Below are 23,252 nucleotides of genomic sequence, written 5' to 3' on the forward strand. Positions count from 1 at the left end.
TCCATCCCACAAAACCCAGCGCATCCCTCCACCCCCCCCAAACTGTCTCCTTTGGAGACCATAAGTTTTTCAAAGTCTGTGAGTCAGTATCTGTCCTGCAAAAAGTTCATTCTGTCCTTTTTTCAGATTCCACATGTCAGTGAAACCATTTGATGTTGGTGTCTCATTGTATGGCTGACTTCACTTAGCATGATAATTTCTAGGTCCATTCATATTGCTAAAAATGCCAGTATTTCATTCATTTTAATGGCTGAGTAATATTCCATTGTGTATATGTACCACATCTTCTGGATCCACTCCTCTGTCGATGGACATTTAAGTTGTTTCCATGTCTTGGCTATTGTAAATAGTGCTGCAATGAACACTGGAGTACATGTGTCTTTGTGAGTCATGGTTTTCTCTGGATAGATGCCCAGGAGTGGGATTGCTGGATCAAATGGTAGTTCTATGTTTAGTTTTCTGAAGCATCTCCATACTGCTTTCCACAGTGGTTGCACCAATTTACAATCCCACCAACAGTGTACTAGGGTTCCTTTTTCTCCACACTCTCTCCAGCAGTTATTGTTGGTAGACTTTTGGATGATGGCCATTCTGGCTGGTGTAAGGTGGTACCTCAGAGTGGTTTTGATTTGCATTTCTCTAATAATGAATGATGTTGAACATCTTTTCATGTGTTTTTTGGCCATCTGTATGTCTTCTTTGGAGAATCATCTGTTTAGATCTTCTGCCCATTTTTGGATGGGGTTGTTTGTTTTTTTGGCATTGAGCTGCAGAAGGTGTTTATAAATTTTGGAGATTAATCCCTTGTCAGTCGATTCATTTGCAAAGCTTTTCTCCCATTCTGTGGGTTGTCTTTTCGTTTTGTTTAGGGTTTCCTTTGCTGTGCAGAAACCGGCAGGAACTCTTTCATGGTACATCTTGATATGGGCTTAGGGAGACTGTCAAGCTGTTTTCCAAAGTGGTTAAATCATTTTGCATTCCTACGAGCAGTGTATGAGCTCCCGCCATCTGCAGACTCTTTAAGGATCCTTCACATACATACACTCTACTTTTCCTACTGTAATGGGTCATTTTGGGAGGATCCTTTCTGTGAAAGCTTCAGAGAAGGTTATGTAATCTGTTTCAGTTTCTCACTCTAAATGGGTAGCATAACAGACTCCATTATTAGGAAACTCTATTAAGAAAGAAAGAATATTGAATGCCAGTCCTCTTTATTCATCACTCCTCTGAATTCTCTTTACCCTCGTCATTAGGATGACCAAAATTAAAAACTTTGGCTAGCAAACCAATTAGTAATATCAAGGATTTTTATCTCTGATATTAAAAAAAAAAGAACAAAATGCATTTCTGGGCTTCTACTCATTCTTCAATTTTCCTTTTTTTTCTCTCTTTTTTTTTTTTTTTTTTTTGCTGCATCCGTGGCATGTGGAAGTTCCTGGGCCAGGGATCAAAACTGCATCACAGCTGTGACCTGTACCACAGCTGCAGCAATACCAGATCCTTAACCTGCTGTCCCACATGGAATTTTCCTCTTCAGTTTTTCTTTATCTGTTCTCTCTGAATTTTAATTTTATAGACAAAAGCATTTCCTGGTGATTTATATTTACCCTCAGTTTCACTCTTTTTGGAAGTCCTCTCTCTCCTTCTACTCTTCATCAGTGTGTTCCTCCAGTGTCCCCTATGTTCTCTGCCTTTGGGATTGGTGGCTGCATCTGCCTGCATTGTTCCTTTGCACTGGGACAGCCCAGGCCTTGGCTCATTTTTGGCCTTCCATAATACAGAATGTTTCTGCTTCTTTTTGCATGCTGTTAGAAGGGAAATAGAGAGTTACATGATGCTCTGACTGTGTGTGTCCAGGAAAGGCCCTGTGAGCATGAAAGCCCTGGGTTTTTATTATCCAACCAGAGGGAGGTATTCATTTTCACTTGAATAGAGACACACAGTTCTTTTTTAGACTAGAGCTGGCTATTTTGCATAAAACAAAGAAGTTATACATTAGCATGGGGTAACTGGCTTTTCTCAGTAGCTATCGAACAATGGCTAGAAACAATGGTTTAATTATAAGTTGCCACAGTTAAAAGACTCATAACCCACACACAATATCTTATCAAAATTTCGCCATTCCTTTGGAAAGAGGTTTAAACTGGTCTGTGGGTCTAATGAAGAGCTTACTTTGTACTTTCCATTTCCTCACTGCTCCCAAAGCCTTTCAGGCCTATTTCAGCCTCTGGCCTTTGCCAAAGCTGTTCCCACAGCCTGGGGTGCCTTCTCTCCTTTCTTTTACTTATCTATTATTTACTTCTCTTTCAAAGCTCTTTTCAGGCAATTCTTCCTTTTAGAAGGTTTTTTTTTTTTGTTCCAACTTTACAATTTCAGTCCACTGAGCTCTCCTGTCTATGAACATTCATTTCTAGTCCATGTAATTTAACTCAGATTATTCTTCAGTTGTATGAATTGGTGGTCTTGTCTCTTTTTGCAGAAATGAGCTATTTGAGAGTAGAGACCACGTCTTTTCTCATTTTGCATTGCAGTGCCTAATACAGATTCTGACAACATAAAATTCTGTTGAACCAATGAGGACTGAATGTTAGGCACATGGCAGGTACTCAATAAACAATTGTTGATTGGTTGATTAAGGGGCCATTGTAAGAAATGCTAGTGAGTTCCAGCTGTGGTGCAGTGGGTTAAGAGTCTGACTGCAGTAGCTCGGGTCACTTGCAGAGGTGCAAGTTCCATCCCTGGCCCAGCACAGTGGGTTAAAGGATCTGGTATTGCCACAGCTGTGGTGTAGGTGGCAGCTGTGGCTCAGATTCAGTCACTGACTCAAGAACTTCCCTATACTTGGGTGCAGCCATAAAAAAATGCTGTATTTTTTCTCAGGTAACCGTGGGGTGAGAGCGCTGAATCCTAACCAGTAGACCACAGGGGTCAGCAGGCTTGACGGCTTGATGTAGGTCCCCAGTCTTGTCTCTTTGGAAAAAAAACTCAGCAAAGAGACTGAAGGTAGTGAGGCAAGTGAAGTGTTTACTGAGAGAAAGCATGGGTGGGCTCAGAGAGACAGAGACAGAGAGAGCCACATGCTTTGGGGTGGTTGAATCACTTATGTGGGGGTGGTTCTTCTTGGCTTCCTCTGGCCAATCATCTTGCTTTGTCTGGCCTTGAGTCCATATTTGGCCTGACTCAGGGCCCTTCTCTGTATGCATGTGCATCTTTTAGCCAAGATAGATTCTAACACAAGGGTTTCTGGGAAGTTGACAGGATGTACTATGATCTGGCACCCCCTGTCTTCTCTGACCCCTGAGGAACCTCTCGGTGCACGTGTAGTTCAGGAGGTCTCTGTGACCTCAAGAATGAGAAATATATGGTCTCATCTTTTATCTAAGCGGGACTCAACTCCTCCTTGTTCCTGCCATAATCTTTATCTGTCCACAGGGATGGATTCTAGTTGCCCAGGCTGTGGCTGATATATCTCCTGCCTCAGTATAAACTCATTCACAGCATCAATTTAATGCTGGTTTGCACTAGCTGTAGAGGTTCAGTTAGAAACTACCCACCCTTGGAGTTCTCCTGTGGTGCAGTAGGTTAAGAATCTGGCATTGTCGTTATAGCGGGTTGGGTTGCTGCTGTGGCATGGGTTTGATCCCTGGCCTGGGAACCTCCACATGCCATGCGTGTGGCCAAAATTAAAAAAAAAAGTAAAAAGAAAAGGAGTTCCCATTGTGGCTCAGCGGTAACAAACCTGAGCAGTATCCATGAGGACCCAGGGTCAAACCCTGGCCTTGCTCAGTGGGTTAAGGATCTGGCATTGCCATGAGCTGTAGTGTAGGCTGCAGATGTGGCTCGGATCCCATGTTGTTGTGGCTGTGGTGTAGGCCAGAAGCAAGAGCTCTGATTTGACCCCTAGCCTGGGAACCTCCATATGCTGAGGGTGCAGCCCTGAAAAGACAAAAAAAAAAAAAAAAAAAAAAAAGAAAGAAAGAAAGAGAAAAGCAACTACTCACCCTCACCCTCATGTCTTCCTCCATCATTGACTCCTTTTCTCTCCCTACAGTGAGTTGTATAGCAAAGGGGTAGATTAAATAAAAGAGGAGAGGATATGGAGGATTAGGAGGGATAAACAGACAACTGGAAGATATTTTAAAATATTTTGAAATCTTGGTTATGAATTGTATGTGGCTCCACAGGTTGAAAATTATATTTCATAATGATTACGTGAAAAGTGTTGGGCAAATAATGACTGGGCAGGCAAGGTTTTGTTCAACATATGGTTGGTACAAACCACTGAGCATAGTACCTGTTTCTAAGGATGGCAGGGGCTTTTGCAGTGAGGATCTCACACAGCCCCCTGGGGGAAGGGACACTGTGCCCAAAGGGAAGGTTTCACCTGGATGTCACAGGTTTAGGAAGAGAAGCCAGAATAGCATTTTTTTTTTTTTTTTTGGTCCTTTTCTAGGGCGGCACCAGTGGCACATGGAGGTTCCCAGGCTAGGGGTTTAATCGGAGCTGTAGCCGCCCGCCTACGCCACAGCCACAGCAAGTCAGGATCCAAGCCTCATCTGCCATGTACACCACAGCTCACAGCAACGCCGGATCCTTAACCCACTGAGCAAGGCCAGGGATCAAACCCGCAACCTCATGGTTCCCAGTTGGCAGAATAGCATCTTAGTATGCCTTCTCCATGGCCAATCTCTCTTTCCTCCTCTCTCCAGTTATTCCAAGGCAGGCAGCTGTGAGCAGCACAGGGAGGAAGGAGAGCCACGCTGCACTGCTTGGGCTCCCACCTCCAGCCTCCTAAGCGTTATCCTTCTGTCAGAGAAAGAGCCTTCCAGATTGAGAAGCTAGCCAGACCTTCATTTGAGATTTTTCTCTATGAATTGTTCTGATGATTAAGGCAGAAGTACAATTATATGTCAACTCTGTTCTCCAAGGAACAAGCAAAGAATGATTTCACTTGATTGTTAAAACTATAATGTGATTTGAGAACCCTAAGGGACAAGTAGGTAGTGGCAGATAAACACAGATGAGGGAGGACCTTGTTGTTCTGTCTGTAGACAGCAAGAGGATGCTGAAATAACAATTACTAGGAATTCCTGTCATGGCTCAGTGGTAACAAACCTGACTAGTATCCATGAGGATGCAGGTTTGATCCCTGGCCTTGATCAGTGGGTTAAGGATCTGGTGTTGTCATGATCTGTGGTGTAGGTCGCAGATGTGGCTTAGATCCTGCTTTGCTGTGGCTGTGGCATAGACTTCAATTGTAGCTCTGACTCAACCCCTAGCCTAGGGATCCTCCATATGCTGCAAGTGCAACCCTAAAAAGCAAAAAAAAAAAAAAAAAATTACTGAAGGAATGAATATATGAATAACATGCTACTCACCATTCATTAAATATTTATTGAGCACCAACTATATGTTAGACCTGAAACCAGTCCTTGTCTTCAAGAAGCTAACACTGAATTAGGGAAGGAAATATTCGCTTTGAATATTTGCAGTGCTGTCAGTGAAACAAATAGGTGTTGAAGTAGAAAAACTGAGCGAGAGGATCTATATAAATTGACTGATCAGGGAAGACCTCCCTGGGGAGTGACCTTTATGCTGACACCTTAGGAATGAACTAAGCTCACATGGGCAAGGCTGGGGGGAGAGGAACTCTCCAGAGGAAAGGGCATGTGCAAAGGCCCCATGCTGGGAGAGCTGGTGTATCCTAGTACCAGAAGGAGGCCAGTGTGGTTGGAGGGTGATGGGTAAGGGGCAAGGGCAGGAGTTGCCACTGGCCAGCTAGACCTGGGCCAGATAAGGCACCCTGTAATCAGCTGGGACCTCTCTCTTAAAAATTGAATGCTCTTGGAATCACCAAAGGACACTGCAGGTTAAAGTAAGCCATTTGGGTTTAATTTGAAAGTTAAAGGGAAGCTACCCATGAGTTTTAGACAGGAAAGGACTTGACCTTATTTCCATTTTATGAAGTTCACTCTGGAAGTTCCTTGGTGGCGCAGTGGGTTAAGGATCTGGAAGTTGTCACTGGTGTGGCTTGAGTCGCTGCTTGGCACAGGTTTAATCCCTGGCCCCAGAACGTCAACAAGCTGTGGCACAGCAAAAAAAAAGAAAAAAAGAAAAAAGAAAAGATCACATTAGCTGCTGTGCAGAGGAGAGGCAGGAGGCAGGCAAAGGAGGGCTCAGGGAGGTGAGTGAGGATATCATCACAACTCATCCACAAGAGATGCTGAAGATCAGGTGAGTGCAGTGAGATGGGAGAAGAAGTTGGCATTGAGGTTTGTTTACAAGAAAGAAGTGACAGAGGTTAAGTGTTCCTTTTCAAAAGTGACAGAGGTGCGGAAACTTGAAAGTCTCCCTGAACCACTGAAGCCAGCTCCTATGCCAGGATTTCTCCCACAAGGGGACCCACAGGCACCTTGGGAATCTCCTTCAGAAAGACAAAGGAGGAGTTCCCGTCGTGGCTCAGTGGTTAACAAATCTGACTAGGAACCATGAGGTTGTGGGTTCGATCCCTGGCCTCGCTCAGTGGGTTAAGGATCCTGTGTTGCTGTGGCTGTGGTGTAGGCCGTTGGCTACAGCTCCGATTCGACCCCTAGCCTGGGAACCTCTGTTCCCTGAAGGGTTTCTTCTAAAGGAGAGTTGGTGAGTGCCTGCTCCTGGTGCTGTGAGCATGGCAGAGGGGCTCCTGTGGCTACAGAAAGCCCTTAGATCTCTTTGAAATGCACCGTTGGAAGTTGCTAGTATGTGTTGAAATGGTGAAAGGCCTAGTGAATACATGTGTGTGTGTGTGTGTGTGTGTGTGTGTGTGTGTGTGTGTGTGTGTGTGTGACCAACCTGTCTGCTACACCTCCCTTCTATGTAAGAACTGGAATTTGGGGACCCTTCAGGGGAGGAACCTGAAGACCCAATAAGGAGATAACTGGAATTGGTGTCAATAGAGAGGACAAGGACTTGTATAATTAACTGAAAAAAAAAAAGATATGACCACATGCAGCCACATATCTCCATGGATTAGTGGAGCAGTTGATATATTAGTTAAAAATGGAGAGATGGATGGATGGCTGTATGAATGAATGAATTTTATACCAAGGGAATTTGGAGTTGTTTGGTTTGTGGTATGAACAAAGGTAGATACTACATATACCATGTATCTGTAATTTACCTTCTAGTACAAAAGGTCTTAGATCCTTTACATGAACAATGTGAAGTTTCTGAGGTTCCTAAGACAGTGTAACTCTCAAGTGTGCAGTGTAACGTTGGAGAAAGATAAAGGGACGCACTGAAGGAAGTGAGTTGGGCACTGAGACCAGGAGTCTGCAGCATGGTGTCACAGCAAAATGGGAAGGAACATTATCCTTTATAGTTCCTCACTGCTCTATAGACACAGAATATCCTAAGAATGTTTGTTGAGCAGCGTGTGAGAATTTAAGATGAAAAGCTGGGACATGACTAAATTCTCTTTTTAAGAAATATGCTGATGGCATCATCATGGGGCAGGTAGGGAGGAACCCAGAGGCAGAGAATGCTGGAAGCAGGGAGCAGAGGCACAGGGGTGTGGAGAGGGTGTGGGAAGGCTGGAGATGAGAATGGAGACAGCCAGTGGAGATTTCTATTCTGCTGTGATGTGACCCCCAATTCAGGTTTCGTCCTAGCAAAGCTGTGAAGGTGGCCAAGATTGTCTCTCCATCTCTCTTCCTCTCCTGAGTCTATATGCCCTCTGGCAGCTCTTTGCCTGCCACATGCTTCCACACCAGGCTCAGGGTGAGCAGCACTGCAAGTGCACTGGACTTGGAATCAGAAGGTCTGGAATCCAGTTCTGGTTCTGCCACTCACTGACAGCAGTGTGAGCTTAGATTCTCTGAGATTCTCAGCTTCCCCTGTTGAAAAATGGAGACCAAAATATTGGGTACTGCATCTCAAACAAGTGTTATAAGGCTCAAATGATACAATGCTTTTGTTAAATGCTTTTTATTTTTTATTTTTAAGTTAATTTTGGGGGGAATCTTTTGCTATTTCCCGGACATTTATTAATTTTTTTTTTTTTTTTTTTTGGCTATGCGCTTGGTATGCCGAAGTTCCCAGGTCAGGGACTGAACCTGAGCCACAGTAGTGACTTGAGCCACAGCAGTGACAATGTAGGATCCTTAACCAGTAGGCTACCAGGGAATTCGTGTTAGTGCTTTTTAAATATCATAAGCTCTCTATTTATTATGAAGGCCTGTTCCTCCACCCCCCCCAAAAGTGACCTATACATTACTCAAAATGAAATACTACATTTTCCTCTTATCTGTCAAACTCACATTCCTTTTATGAGTGAGCAGTCCTCAGCCAGCTTTTGGCAGGATTATATGATTAAGTTAATTCTCAGCAAGGTGTGTGCCTTGTTAATTTTGGCTGGAAGTGCTTCTCATGAGGATTTTAATTTAATTTAAAAATTATTTCATTAGGCGTTCCTGTCGTGGAGCAGCAGAAACAAATCTGACTAGGAACCATGAGGTTTCAGGTTTGATCCCTGGCCTCACTCAGTGGGTTAAGGATCGGTGTTGCCGTGAGCTGTGGTGTAGGTGGCAGACTCGGCTTGGATTTGGCGTTGCTGTGGCTGTGATGCAGGCCGGCAGCTGTAGCTCTGATTCGACCCTGAGCCTGGGAACCTCCATATACCGTGGGTGCGGCCCTAAAAATGACAAAACAAACAAACAAACAAAACCAAAAGAGAAGTAGGTACAGCTACTGAGGGGCAGCCAGAGGGAACCAAAGGAGAGAAAAGGCTTAGAACAAGTGTGAGCAGTAAACTCCACACATAACAGACACCCAACACAAAGTAGCCACACAGTGGATGTTTGAATGAACTGATAAGACATTGAAAAAATAATGGTCAAGTAATAGGGAGAGTCTCATCTGTTCATTAGATAATAAGAATTTTTCATCATTTTTGTAATCTTCTGCAGTATCACTATCGTGTTGGCAGTAGATTGGCAGGACCAAAAGATAAAAAAAGAAAAATAAGTCACGGGCTTTGATGTGACCTGGTGGCTTTCCCCAAAGGTCTTGGAGAAACAGTAAGAGCCCTGGGATACTTAGGCTTTCATGTGTAGCAATAACCCCAATATTGGGACAGGCTTGGAAACACCAGTTGAGTAAGAAGTTAACTATACCCCCCCCCAAAAAAAAAGCTTGGTAGGAGCTTCATTTTAGCAGTGCTTTAATCATAAAATTATCATTATACTTTCAAGTTTGTGATTTTTTTTTTTCTAATTTTGCTACTTTTTTTCTTCGTGAGTGCATGTGAAACCATTGTCCTCCATCTGCCCTTGGCTCTCCACTCCACCCATGGGGAGAATTCAAGCAGGCTTACAGTTTCCATCCTCACATCGGTACCAACAATGACAAACATTTTTCAGTTTCCCATCTCTCCCACAAACTCTAGTGTCATTTTCCCATTCATGGACAAGATAGTCCTACCTAAATATCCCACTGTCTTTGCAAATCCAGATAGCCAAAGCTAAACCTGACACCTTCCCTGAAATCCAGCTTCACTTCTGCAACAGTCAGGCTCCAGTCAAGAGACAGAAACCACATCAGTTATTTCCACAGAGAGAACTGGATATAGAGTTGTTAAGTTAGGTCTAAAATTGTTAATTCTCTAACCAAGAGGGCAAAAAGAGAACTCTTAAAATACGGCAGAAGTAGCAACCACAGAAAGCAGCTACTACCCGCACGGGGAGGAAACAACTGGGAAAGAGCTGGTGTCAGTAGAACTTTGAAGCTTAGCAAAGGGAATCCTAGAACTGAATTCAGAGATCCGAGGAGGGAGCACCAGACAGCTGGTGCTGGTGTCTCTGAGCAGGTGCTTTAAGACGAGTTCTGGAATTCCCATCATGGCTCAGCGGAAACAAATATGACTAGTATTCATGAAGACACAGGTGCAATTCCTGGCCTCACTGAGTGGGTTAAGGATCCGGCATTGCTGTGAGCTGTGGTGTAGGTCACAGATGAGGCTTGGATCTGGCATTGCTATGGCATAGGCCAGCGGCTACAACTCCGAATGGACCCCTAGCCTGGGAACATCCATATGCCTCAGGTGTGGCCCTAAACAGACAAAAGATAAAAAAAAAATTCATTAAACATTAAATAAATATTAAATATTTGTAATCTACATGTAAAATAAAAGGACAACAGTAAAATGAACACGCATGTATCTACCACCCAGCTTAAGAAGCAGGACATCATCACACTATTGATGGTCTGTGTGTACCCTCTCCAATGCCATCTTCCTTCCCAACCTGCGCTTACTGTAGTCCTGAATTTTATCTTTCCCTAACTGCAATATTATGTTCCCAACAGTCATCCATGTTAAGGTGTGTGGTTATTGTTCATTCATTTTCACTGCCGTATAGTATTCCACTAAGTAAAATTGCTTTAACCATTACTTTTGGACAGACATTTGGATTTTTTTCAGTTTCTTCCCCTTAGTTTCTAGTGGTGCGGCTATGGATGTTTTGGACGTGTTTCTTGGACACACATGCAAGATTTTCTCCAAGGCACATGCTTATGAGTGGTTTTAGGAGGCTGTGGGTTATGCAGATCTTCAACTTCATGGGACAGTATGAAATTGCATCAATTTATAAATTCAGCAGAAATTTATGAGAAGTGACATCTTAATGAGTCTTCCAATTCATGGGTATGTTTCTCCTTTTATTATTAAAGTCTTTAAAATCTTTTTCTTTTCCTTTTTTCTTTTCCTTCTTCCTTTTCTTTTTTTTTATTTTAGGGCCATACCCACCTCACATGGAAATTCACAGGTTAGGGGTCTACTTGGAGCTGTAGCTGCCCGCCTATGCCATAGCCACGGCAAAACCAGATCCCTGCTGCATCTGCAACCTACACCATGGCTCACAGCAACGCTAGATCCTTAACCGAGATAGGCCAGGGATCGAACCTGTGTCCTCATGGATACTAGTCGGATTCATTACCACTGAGCCACAATGGGAACTCCAAATTTTTTTTTTTAACAGCCATACCTGTGGCATATGGAAGTGCCCTGGGACTAGGGGTCAAACTGGAGCTGCATATGCAACCTATGCTACAGCCATGGCAACACCAGATTGGAGCAGCATCTGTGACCTAAGCCACAGCTTACCACAATGCTGGATCCTTAACCCATCGAGCCAAGCCAGGGATGGAACCCGAATCCTCACAGACACTGTGTCAGGTCCTTAACCCACTGAGCTACATCGGAAACTCCCTAAAATCTTTAAATTTTTTCAGTACATTTTTTTTTTCAGACTTGCATGTTCAAGTCTGAAAAACCTTTTGTCAAATTCAACCCAATGTCTTTCATATTTTTGATGTTGTTTTAAATGGTTTAAAAAATTCAATTTGATTGTTTATTGCTAGTATATAGGCTAGCATATAGGCTTCTCTAAAAATCCTGTATTCTACAATCTTACTACATGTATTCATTAATTCTAGGAACATTTTGGGGTATATTCCTTAGGATTTTCTACATAAACGATTCTGTCATTTGCAAACAAAAACAATTTTACCTCCTTCCACCTCCCCAAACTGTGGGCCTTTTTTTTTTTTTTTTTATTGAGGTACAATTGACAAATAAAATTGTAAGGTATTTAAAGTGTATGACAGGAGTTCCCGTCGTGGCACAGTTGTTAACGAATCCGACTAGGAACCATGAGGTTGTGGGTCTTGCTCAGTGGGTTAAGGACCCGGCATTGCCATGAGCTGTGGTTTAGGTTGCAGACCCGGCTCGGATCCTGCGTTGCTGTGGCTCTGGCGAAGGCCAGCGGCTGCAGCTCCGATTAAATCCCTAGCCTGGGAACCTTCATATGCAGTGGGAGCAGCCCTAGAAAAGGCAAATAGAGGAGTTCCCGTCGTGGCGCAGTGGTTAACGAATCCGACTAGGAACCATGAGGTTGCCGGTTCGGTCCCTGGCCTTGCTCAGTGGGTTAACGATCCCGCGTTGCCGTGAGCTGTGGTGTAGGTTGCAGACGCGGCTCGGATCCCTCGTTGCTGTAGCTCTGGCGTAGGCCGGTGGCTACAGCTCCGATTCGATCCCTAGCCTGGGAACCTCCATATGCCGTGGGAGCGGCCCAAGAAATAGCAAAAAGACAAAAATAAATAAATAAATAAATAAATAGAAAAAGCAAAAAGACAACAACAACAAAAACGTGTATGACATGATGGCTTGGTAGATATATACATTATTAAAGGATTCCCCCCAGAGTTAATTAACATATTAATCATGTTACAGATTTACCTTTTTATTTTGGTGAGAACATTTAAATTCTACATTTTTAGCAACTTTCAGTTATACAATACAGTGTTACCAACCATACTCATCACATTATACATTAGATCCTCCTACCCTACTCATTTTATAATTGAAAGTTTGTACCCTATTACCAAACTGTCCCTATTTCCTCTACCCAATTCCCTGGCAAGCACTATTCTACTCTCTGTTTCTATTCAAATTTTTTTTAGTTTTTTGCTTTTCAGGGCCACACCCTCGGCATACTGAGGTTCCCAGGCTAGGGGTCTAATTGGAGCTCTAGCTTCCGGCCTACACCACAGCCACAGCAACAATGGATCCAACCCGCTTCTACGACCTATACCAAAACTCATGACAACGCCAGATTCTTTTTTTTTTTTTGGCCTTTTTGCCTTTTCTAGGGCTGCACCCGTGGCACATGGAGGTTCCCAGGCTAGGAGTCTAATCGGAGCTGTAGCCACTGGCCTATACCAGAGCCACAACAACGCGGGATCCGAGTCGCGTCTGCAACCTACACCACAGCTCACGGCAACGCCGGATCGTTAACCCACTGAGCAAGGCCAGGGACCGAACCGGCAACCTCATGGTTCCTAGTCGGATTCGTGAACCACTGAGCCACAACGGGAACTCCTCAACGCCAGATTCTTAACCCACTGATGGAGGCCAGGGATCGAGCCAGCAACCTCAGGGATCCTAGTCAGGTTTGTTAACCACTGAGCCACGAAGGGAACTCCAGTAATTTTTTTTTTTTTTTTTAAGATTCCACAAATAGGCAGAGGAAACGAATCCTTCTAGGAACAGTGAGGTTTTGGATTCGATCCCTGGCCTTGCTCAGAGGGTTAAGGATCCGGTGTTGCCATGAGCTGTGGTGTAGGTTGCATATGTGTCTCAGATCTGGCATGGCTGTGGCTGTGGTGTAGGCTGGCAACTATAGTTCTGATTCAGCCCCTAGCCTACGAACTTCCACATGCCACGAGCGCAGCCCTAAAAAAAAGCAAAAAAGGAGTTCCCGTCGTGGCGCAGTGGTTAACGAATCCGACTAGGAACCATGAGGTTGCGGGTTCGATCCCTGCCCTTGCTCAGTGGGTTAACGATCCGGCGTTGCCGTGAGCTGTGGTGTAGGTTGCAGACGCGGCTCGGATCCCGCGTTGCTGTGGCTCTGGCGTAGGCCGGTGGCTACAGCTTCGATTCGACCCCTAGCCTGGGAACCTCCATATGCCGCGGGAGCGGCCCAAGAAATAGCAACAATAACAACAACAACAACAACAACAAAAAAAAAGACAAAAAAAAAAAGCAAAAAAAAAAAAAAATCCACATATAAGAGATACCATGTGGTGTTTGTCTTTTTCTGTCTGTCCATTTTTCTTAGCATAATGCCCTCCAGATTCATCCATGTAGTCACAGTCCTAAGCCAATAACCATGGTCATGTTCTGGTTGTTTGGGGATGAAGTCACCACTACCCTTGCTACATGAACTGAGAAGGGGAAGGGGCTTTATTGAGAAAGATCAGGGTCCTATTACTTTAAGAACAGGGAATGAAATTGACAGAACACTGTAAACCAGGTATAATGGGAAAAATAAAAATCATTTAACAAAGAATGGGGAATGGACGTCAGGCAGATAGAAAATACGTATGGCTATACAGCATTTATATTTTTTGCCATTACATAAAGAAGCCAAAGTTGTAAATTTATTTTCATATTTTTTCCATTAAAAAACTGCATCTTTGGGGAGTTCCCTGGTGGCTCACTGGTAAAGCATCTGGCATTGTCACTGCTGTGGCTCTGGGTACAGGTGTGGTGTGGGTTCAATCCCTGGTCTGGGAACTTCTGCATGCTGAGGGCACAGCCAAAGGAACACAAAGACTCATATCTTTGATAATTTTTACCTAAATTTTCTTCTTAATGTTTTCATGCTTTGTATCTATCTACTTAATTCATCCTGAATTTATTTCAGTTTAAGATATGAGGTGAGCAAATTGACAACTTAACCCTCCACCTAAATGAATTAGAAAAAGAACAAAAAAGTCCTAAAGTCAGCAGAAGGAAGGAAATTATAAAGATCAAAGAAGAAATCAATAAAATAGAGACTCAAAAAACAATAGAGAAAATTAATAAAACCAAGAGCTGGTTCTTTGAAAAGGTAAACAAAATTGACAAACCCCTGGCCAGACTCACTAAAAAGAGGAGAGAAAGAACCCAAATCACCAAAATTATAAATGAAAAAGGAGAAATCACAACGGGTACAGCAGAAATACAAAAAACCATAAGAGAATACTATGAACAACTATACGGCAACAAGTTTGATAATCTGGAAGAAATGGACAATTTTCTAGAATCTTACAGCCTGCCAAGACTGAATCAAGTAGAAACAGACCAACTGAACAGACCAATCACTAGAAATGAAATTGAAGAGGTCATAAAATCACTCCCTACAAATAAAAGTCCAGGACCAGATGGCTTCACAGGTGAATTTTATCAAACATATAAAAAGGAATTGGTGCCCATCCTCCTTAAACTCTTTCAAAAGGTTGAAGAAGAAGGAATACTCCCAAAGACATTCTATGAGGCACCATCACCCTCATTCCAAAACCAGACAGAGATACCACCAAAAAAGAAAACTATCGCCCAATATCATTGATGAATATAGATGCAAAAATTCTCAACAAAATCTTAGCCAACCGAATCCAACAACATACCAAAAAATTATACACCATGACCAGGTTGGGCTCATCCCAGGTTCACAAGGATGGTTCAACATACGCAAATCGATCAGCATCATACACCACATTAACAAAAGAAAAGTCAAAAATCATATGATCATCTCAATAGACGCAGAAAAAGCATGTGACAAAGTCCAACATCCATTCATGATCAAGACCCTCGCCAAAGTGGGTACAGAGGGAACATTCCTGAATATAATCAAAGCCATTTATGATAAACCCACAGCAAATATAATCCTCAATGGGGAAAAACTGAAAGCCTTCTCACTCAAATCTGGAACAAGACAGGGATGCCCACTCTCACCACTGCTCTTCAACATCGTTTTGGAAGTCCTAGCCAAAGCAATTAGACAAACAAAAGAAATAAAAGGCATCCATATAGGAAGAGAAGAGATCAAACTGTCACTGTATGCAGATGACATGATACTATACCTAGAAAACCCTAAGGACTCAACCCCAAAACCACTTGAACTGATTCATAAATTCAGCAAAGTAGCAGGATATAAGATTAACATTCAGAAGTCAGTTGCATTTCTGTATACCAGCAATGAAATATTAGAAAAGGAATGCAAAAATTCGATACCTTTTAAAATTGTACCTCACAAAATCAAATACCTCGGAATACACCTGACCAAGGAGGTAAAGGACCTATATGCCGAGAACTATAAAACTTTAATCAAAGAAATCAAAGAAGATGTAAAGAAATGGAAAGATATTCCATGTTCCCGGATTGGAAAAATCAATATTGTAAAAATGGCCATACTACCCAAAGCAATCTACAGATTCAATGCAATCCCTATCAAATTACCCATGATATTTTTCACAGAACTAGAACAAACAATCCAAACATTTATATGGAACCACAAAAGACCCAGAATTGCCAAAGCAATCCTGAGAAACACAAACCAAGCAGGAGGCATAACTCTCCCAGACTTCAAGAAATACTACAAAGCCACAGTCATCAAAACAGTGTGGTACTGGTATCAAAACAGACAGACAGACCAATGGAACAGAATAGAGAATCCGGAAATAAACCCTGACACCTATGGTCAATTAATCTTTGACAAGGGAGGCAAGAACATAAAATGGGAAAAAGAAAGTCTATTCAGCAAGCATTGCTGGGAAACCTGGACAGCTGCATGCAAAGCAATGAAACTAGAATACACCCTCACACCATGCACAAAAATAAACTCCAAATGGCTGAAAGACTTAAATATACGACAGGACACCATCAACCTCCTAGAAGAAAACATAGGCAAAACACTCTCTGACATCAACATCATGAATATTTTCTCCGGTCAGTCTCCCAAAGCAATAGAAACTAGAGCAAAAATAAACCCATGGGACCTCATCAAACTGAAAAGCTTTTGCACAGCAAAGGAAACCCAAAAGAAAACAAAAAGACAACTTTCAGAATGGGAGAAAATAGTTTCAAATGATGCAACGGACAAGGGCTTAATCTCTAGAATATATAAACAACTTATACAACCCAACAGCAAAAAAGCCAATCAATCAATGGAAAAATGGGCAAAAGACCTGAATAGACATTTCTCCAAAGAAGATATACAGATCGCCAACAAACACATGAAAAAATGCTCAACATCGCTGATTATAAGAGAAATGCAAATCAAAACTACCATGAGATACCACCTCACACCAGTCAGAATGGCCATCATTCATAAGTCCACAAATAACAAGTGCTGGAGGGGCTGTGGAGAAAAGGGAATCCTCCTGCACTGTTGGTGGGAATGTCAACTGGTACAGCCACTATGGAGAACAGTTTGGAGATACCTTAGAAATCTATACATAGAACTTCCATATGACCCCGCGATCCCACTCTTGGGCATCTATCCGGACAAAACTCTACTTAAAAGAGACACGTGCACCCGCATGTTCATTGCAGCACTCTTCACAATAGCCAGGACATGGAAACAACCCAAATGTCCATCGACAGAGGATTGGATTTGGAAGATGTGGTATATAGACACAATGGAATACTACTCAGCCATAAAAAAGAATGACATAATGCCATTTGCAGCAACATGGATGGAACTAGAGAACCTCATCCTGAGTGAAATGAGCCAGAAAGACAAAGACAAATACCATATGATATCACTTATAACTGGAATCTAATATCCAGCACAAATGAACATCTCCTCAGAAAAGAAAATCATGGACTTGGAGAAGAGACTTGTGGCTGCCTGATGGGAGGGGGAGGGAGTGGGAGGGATCGGGAGCTTGGGCTTATCAGACACAACCTAGAATAGATTTAGAAGGAGATCCTGCTGAGTAGCATTGAGAACTTTGTCTAGATACTCATGTTGCAACAGAACAAAGGGAGGGGAAAAAATGTAATTGTAATGTATACATGTAAAGATAACCTGACCCCCTTGCTGTACAGTGGGAAAAAAAAAAAAAAAAAAAAACGAAAAAAAAAAAAAAGATATGAGGTGAGGATCTAAGAAAGTTTTCTCCAAGTTATTAAATAATCTTTTAACTTATCTTCACTTATTCCACTTATCCCTTCAGTAAAACCTGATACTTAACCCCGTACTTCTATAACAAGCCCTGTGCTAAGCATTCTAACATATATTAAGACATTAACATTTATAAGGATTTTATGAGGTAACTACTATTATTATCTCCATATATATACATGAGGTGCAAAGAAGTATTGATTACTCAAGATCAAATGGCTAGGAGTTCCTGTTGTGGCTCAGTGGTAATGAACTTGACTAGTATCCATGAGGACGAAGGTTCAATCCCTAGCCTCGATCAGTGGGTTAAGGATCCAGCACTGTCATGAGCAGTGGTGTAGGTCACAGATGCGGCTTGGATCTGGCGTTGCTGTGGCTGTGGCATAGGCAGGCAGCTACAGCTCTGATTTGACTCCTAGCCTGTGAATTTCCAGATGCCATGGGTGCGGCCCTAAAAAGCCAAAAAAAAAAAAAAAAAAAAAAATCAAATGGCTAATAGGCAGCTAGGTAGCAGGCTTCTAGTAGCTGTTCTCAGTCTCTGCTATATTGTCTTTCAAAATCATTGATGTCTATAGCATGCCTTGCAACTACTAGCTTTGCAGCTAGTAGGTTTCTATTGTACTCATGAATATTTTTATTCCTACTAGTTGGCTTGCACCAAGAGTCAGTTGTTTGCTTCCAAGCCTTGACTTCATAATTGGATTTATTATTTAATGAGATATTTTAGCTAAAGATAAGCCAGTGAAATATGAGTGTAAAAGCAAAGCTGTTTCTATGAAAACTAAGTTTTGATTCATTTCAGTGGGTTACATAAAGCCAGATAATGAAAAAAGTTGTTGATTTAGGTATGGGCATGGACTATGAAGATTGGCAAATAGACAAATGAAAAACAAAAATTCTAGAATTATGCTCACAGATATTTTCCTCAAGCATCTTTAAAAGTTTTTTTTTCACCACTGAAACAAATTCTGAAAGTACACTTTATTTATTTATTTATTTTGCTTTTCAGGGCTGCACTTATGGCATATGGAGGTTCCCAGGCTAGGGGTTGAAATGGAGCTACAGCTGCCGGCCTACCCCACAGCTCACGGCAATACCATGAGCTGTGTTAGGTGAGCAAGGCCTGGGATGGAACCCTCACTCCCATGGATACTAGTCGGATTTGTAATCTGCTGAAACACAATGGGAATTCCTGAAAGTACACGTTATGAATATGGTTTACAATGGGACCTAATCAAACTGACAAACTTTTGTACAGCAAAGGAAACCATAAAAAAAGACAACTTATGGAATGGGAGAAAATAGTTTCAAACGATGCAACTGACAAGGGCTTAATTGCTAAAATATACAAACAATTTATACAATTCAACAGCCAAAAATCCAACAATCCAATTGAAGAATGGGCAAAAGACCTGAATAGACATTTCTCCAAAGAAGATATACAGATGGTCAATAAGCACATGAAATAATACTCAACATCACTGATTATTAGAGAAATGCAAATAAAAACTACTATGAGATACCACCTCACACCAGTCAGAATGGCCATCATTAAAAAGACAACAAATAACAAATGCTGGAGAGGGTGTGGAGAAAAGAGGACTCTCCTACACTGTTGGTGGGAGTGTAAATTGGTACAACATACATTGGAAAGTTGAAAATTTCCAACTATGGAAAACAAGATGGAGGTACCACAGAAAAATAAATATAGAACTACCATACGACCCAGTAATCCCACTCCTGGGCATATATCCGGAAAAAACCTTCCTTGAAAAAGACACATGCAACTATATATTCATTGCAGCACTACTCACAATAGCCAAGACATGGAAACAACCTAAATGTACAACAACAGATGAATGGATTAAGAAGTTGTATATATACACAATGGAATACTACTCAGCCATAAAAAAGAACAAAATAATGCCATTTGCAGCAACATGGATGGAACTAGAGACTCTTGTACTAAGTGAAGTAAGTCAGAAAGAGAAAGACAAATACCATATGATATCACTTATATCTGGAATTTAATATATGGCACAAATGAACCTTTCCACAGAAAAGAAACTCATGAACTTGGAGAATAGACTTGTGGTTGCCAAGGGGGAGAGAGAGGGGGTGGGGTAGATTGGGAGCTTGGGGTTAATACATGCAAACTATTGCCTTCGGAATGGATAAGCAATGAGACCCTGCTGTGTAGCAATGGGAACTATATCTGGTCACTTGTGATGGAGCATGATGGAGGATAATGTGAGAAAAAGAATGTATGTGTGTGTGTGTGTGTGTGTGTGACTGGGTCACTTTGCTGTACAGTAGAAAATTAACAGAACACTGTAAACTAACTATAAAGGAAAAAAAAAATAAAAAAAAAATAAAAAATGAATGTGGTTTAAACAAGAAAGACTACAACAATCATTACATTCATTTTCAAAGATAAGGATACATACATAGATTAGTGAATACATATGTATTTCCAGGCTTTAATTTCAAATAAATATTTAAGGCATGTATTTCTTTTAAATTGACTTTTTTTTGGCTGCTCCCCCTGAAACTTCTCAGGCCAGGGATTGAGCCCCCACCACAGCACTTACCCAAGCTACAGCAGTGACAAAGCCAGATCCTTAACTGCTAGGCCACCAGGGAACTCCTAAATTGATCTTCTGCTCCAAACTTTGCTCCACCCAAATAACTATGTACTAGACCCAAATCTTTCTTTAAGGAAGTCTTCTACTGAGGTTAGTCAATACTCTTGGCATCATTTGTTGATTTGAACTTTGATGATTAGAAAGTCTATTTTAATCATCTATTAGATGTTTATGTGTACTGTTTTATCTTCTAGACTATCGATTCCACTGTTTGACTTGTTTGTTCTTGAGTTAGTGTTTTAATATATGATAAATTTTTTATTCAATATTTCTTGGTTATTTCACCTCATTAATTTTTTGGACATTTAATAATTCAGAAGTCTATCATAAATACATTCTCATTGAGAATATCTGAATTGGTTTTGAAAGGTTCTAGTGAAGAAGGTATGTTGAATTGCTATAACTTAAAAATGAGGCAAGATTAAGAAACACACATATAATCTAGGGTCAGAAACATTAAGACATAGCAGACATAGTTGTGGTACACTGAGTTTTTTATATTCTCTGACAAGACTGCATGAGCCAACGAAGATTAGAATGTAAGACACCTCTGCAGATTGGAGCACATGCTAAAAAACTGCCTATGGGAGTTCCCATGCGGCTCAGTGGGTTAAGAATCCAGCATTGTCACTGCATCAGCTCAGGTCACTACTGTGGCATGGTTTGGCCCAGGAACTTCTTCATGCCATGGGTGCAACAACAAAACAAACAAATAAAACTGTCTAGGAGGGGATAATTCGTGGAGATTAGGAAGGAGCTATGTTTACAGATTCAGGTAAGGAGTCAACTTTCTCCCACTCTCGTGTTCAGCTCATCTTTAGGAAAGGAGCTTGCTCATTTGCTCCCTAAACACCTGCTTCACCTGTTTGTTCCTCAGGGTGTAGATGAAAGGGTTGAGCACTGGGGTCACCACAGTGTTGAGCAAGGCCACCACCTTGTTCCTGTCCTCCCCCTGGCGGCCCTTGCCCGACCGGACATACATGAAGATGCAGCTGCCATAGAAGAGAGACACAACAATGATGTGGGAGGAGCAGGTTGAGAAGGCTCTCTGCCTCTCCTTGGCCAAGGGGATGCGCAGGATGGTGTGGAGGATGTGGCCATAGCAGGTGGCCGTCACCAACAGAGTGCCCAGTAAGCTGACGTTGGCCATAATAAAACCCAGGAGTTCTATCAGACTTGTGTCTGCACATATGAGTTCCAGGAGCGGGAAGTTATCACAGAAGAAATGATTAATGACATTGGGGCCACAGAATGGCTGCTGAATTGTGATGAAACTTGGAACAATAATAAGAAGGAATCCTGTCATCCATGAATAAAAGACTAACTGGACACAGACTCTTTTGCTCATGATGGTGACATAATGCAAGGGGTTACATATGGCCACATACCTGTCAAAGGACATCACTGCCAGGAGAAAGAACTCTGTGGTGCCCAGGGAGAAATAGAGGAAACTTTGTAAGAAACAGCCTGCTAGGGAGATGGTCTTATGTCTGGTCAGGATGTTGGTCAGCATCTTGGGGAAGATGACTGAGGTGAACCAGATCTCCAGGACAGCAAAGTTGCGGAGGAAGTAGTACATGGGGGTGTGGAGGCGCCTGTCCATGAGGGTGACGACCACGATGAGGAGGTTCCCCAGCAGAGTGAGGAGGTAGGTCAGGAGGAGCCCCAGGAAGATGAGCATCTGCAGTTCACATGCATCCGAGAGCCCCAGCAGGACAAACTCGGTGACAGTGGTGAGGTTCCCCATGGCTCCTCTGAGCTCTGCTGGGGCTGGCCAATCAGAGTGTGCAGCATCGGGAGCCATGATGTTCTAGGGACCTGAGGATGCTTGGAATGGAAAGGAAAGAGGCACTTTGAGCTGAAGGCATCTTTTATTTTTTTGATCTACAAGTCCCTTTTTCTCCTTCCTCAGGTTGGTTGTCCAGATACCTCATTGAGTTTGCATCAGTCACATTGTTTAACCCAATGGTCTCATATTCTGTTTGGGAAATGTTCTGCCTTTATTAACTGTTTTTCCTTTTCTTGTGTTTTTGTAAAGAAACTGTATGAAATCCCTTTCATTCTTTTAGATCAGGTGACATCTTTTCTTAGATTTGTCCAAACGTTGTAAGGAGCCTCTCAAGTACATAAAACCTTTCCTTCTGCCAATCCTATATCCAGCGGATCACAGATCTTTATTGGAAGTGTTGAAGGGACATATACTCTAGAACTTGTTACAGAGGATTTAAAGTTAGAGACACTGTGTGGGTGCATCTGAGTTCCATTATCTACTAGCTGGTCTGGGGCCAGTTATCTTACTCACCAACACTTTGCTTCTTCAGTTGGAATTCTAACACTACATACGTCAAAAATCCTCCCAGAACTTAAGTGAATAATGCATATACACAACACCTAGCACAAGGCTGGCCACCGAGCATGCAGTCACATAATATTAGCTATTTTTATCTCTCCCTTTGTGGCTGAAACCCTAGCAGGATAACAAAAAGACTAAATAAGAATAAAATTGGAGAAAAAATACCAGGATTTGGGGCCTACCTATTTATTATTTTATTTTACTTTTTTTTTTTTTTCTATTTCTTTGGGCCGCTCCCACGGCATATGGAGGTTCCCAGGCTAGGGGTCGAATCGGAGCTGTAGCCCCCAGCCTAAGCCACAGCCACAGCAACACAGGATCCGAGCCGCGTCTGCGACCTACACCACAGCTCACGGCAAAGCCGGATCATTAACCCACTGAGCAAGGGCAGGGACCGAACCCGCAACCTCATGGTTCCTAGTCGGATTCGTTAACCACTGCGCCACCACGGGAACTCCTATTATTTTATTTTGTCTTTTGTCTTTTTAGAGCCGCACCCAGGCTAGGGGTCTATTCAGAACTGTAGCTTCCGGCCTAGACCACAGCCACAGCAATGCCAGATCTGAGCCCCATATGCAATCTACACCACAGTTCATGGCAACGCCAGATCCTTAACCCACGAGCAAGGCCAGGGATCGAACACGCAACCTCATGGTTCCTAGTCGGATTCGTTCCCGCTCTGCTACAATGGCAACTCCAGGGCCTACATATTTAAAGAAAAAGTCTTAAACATATAAAAGTAGTATCAACTTATTACAGAAAGTTGAGGAA

At 42.3% G+C, this 23,252-nt stretch overlaps 1 protein-coding gene across 1 annotated transcript; it reads right to left on the reverse strand.

Moving 5' to 3' along the window:
- Positions 1-20,865: 20,865 nt before the first annotated feature.
- LOC100156740 (olfactory receptor 6E1) lies at positions 20,866-22,017 on the reverse strand. The gene has a single exon (XM_021100004.2). It carries the CDS (start codon positions 21,930-21,932, stop codon positions 20,946-20,948), a length of 987 nt encoding a protein of 328 aa, XP_020955663.2. The 5' UTR covers positions 21,933-22,017; the 3' UTR covers positions 20,866-20,945.
- Between the last annotated feature and the right edge of the window lie 1,235 nt (positions 22,018-23,252).

The sequence above is a fragment of the Sus scrofa genome, chromosome 7, assembly GCF_054392235.1.
Source record: "Sus scrofa isolate SSC_HxYL_T2T_F1_AM1 chromosome 7, Sscrofa_HxYL_maternal_Yorkshire_Landrace_v2.0, whole genome shotgun sequence".
Classification (NCBI taxonomy): Eukaryota; Metazoa; Chordata; class Mammalia; order Artiodactyla; family Suidae; genus Sus; species Sus scrofa.

Coding starts and splice junctions, on each gene's coding strand:
- LOC100156740 (XM_021100004.2), bottom strand. CDS start 21,932: ATGGCTCCCGATGCTGCACACTCTGATTGGCCAGCCCCAGCAGAGCTC.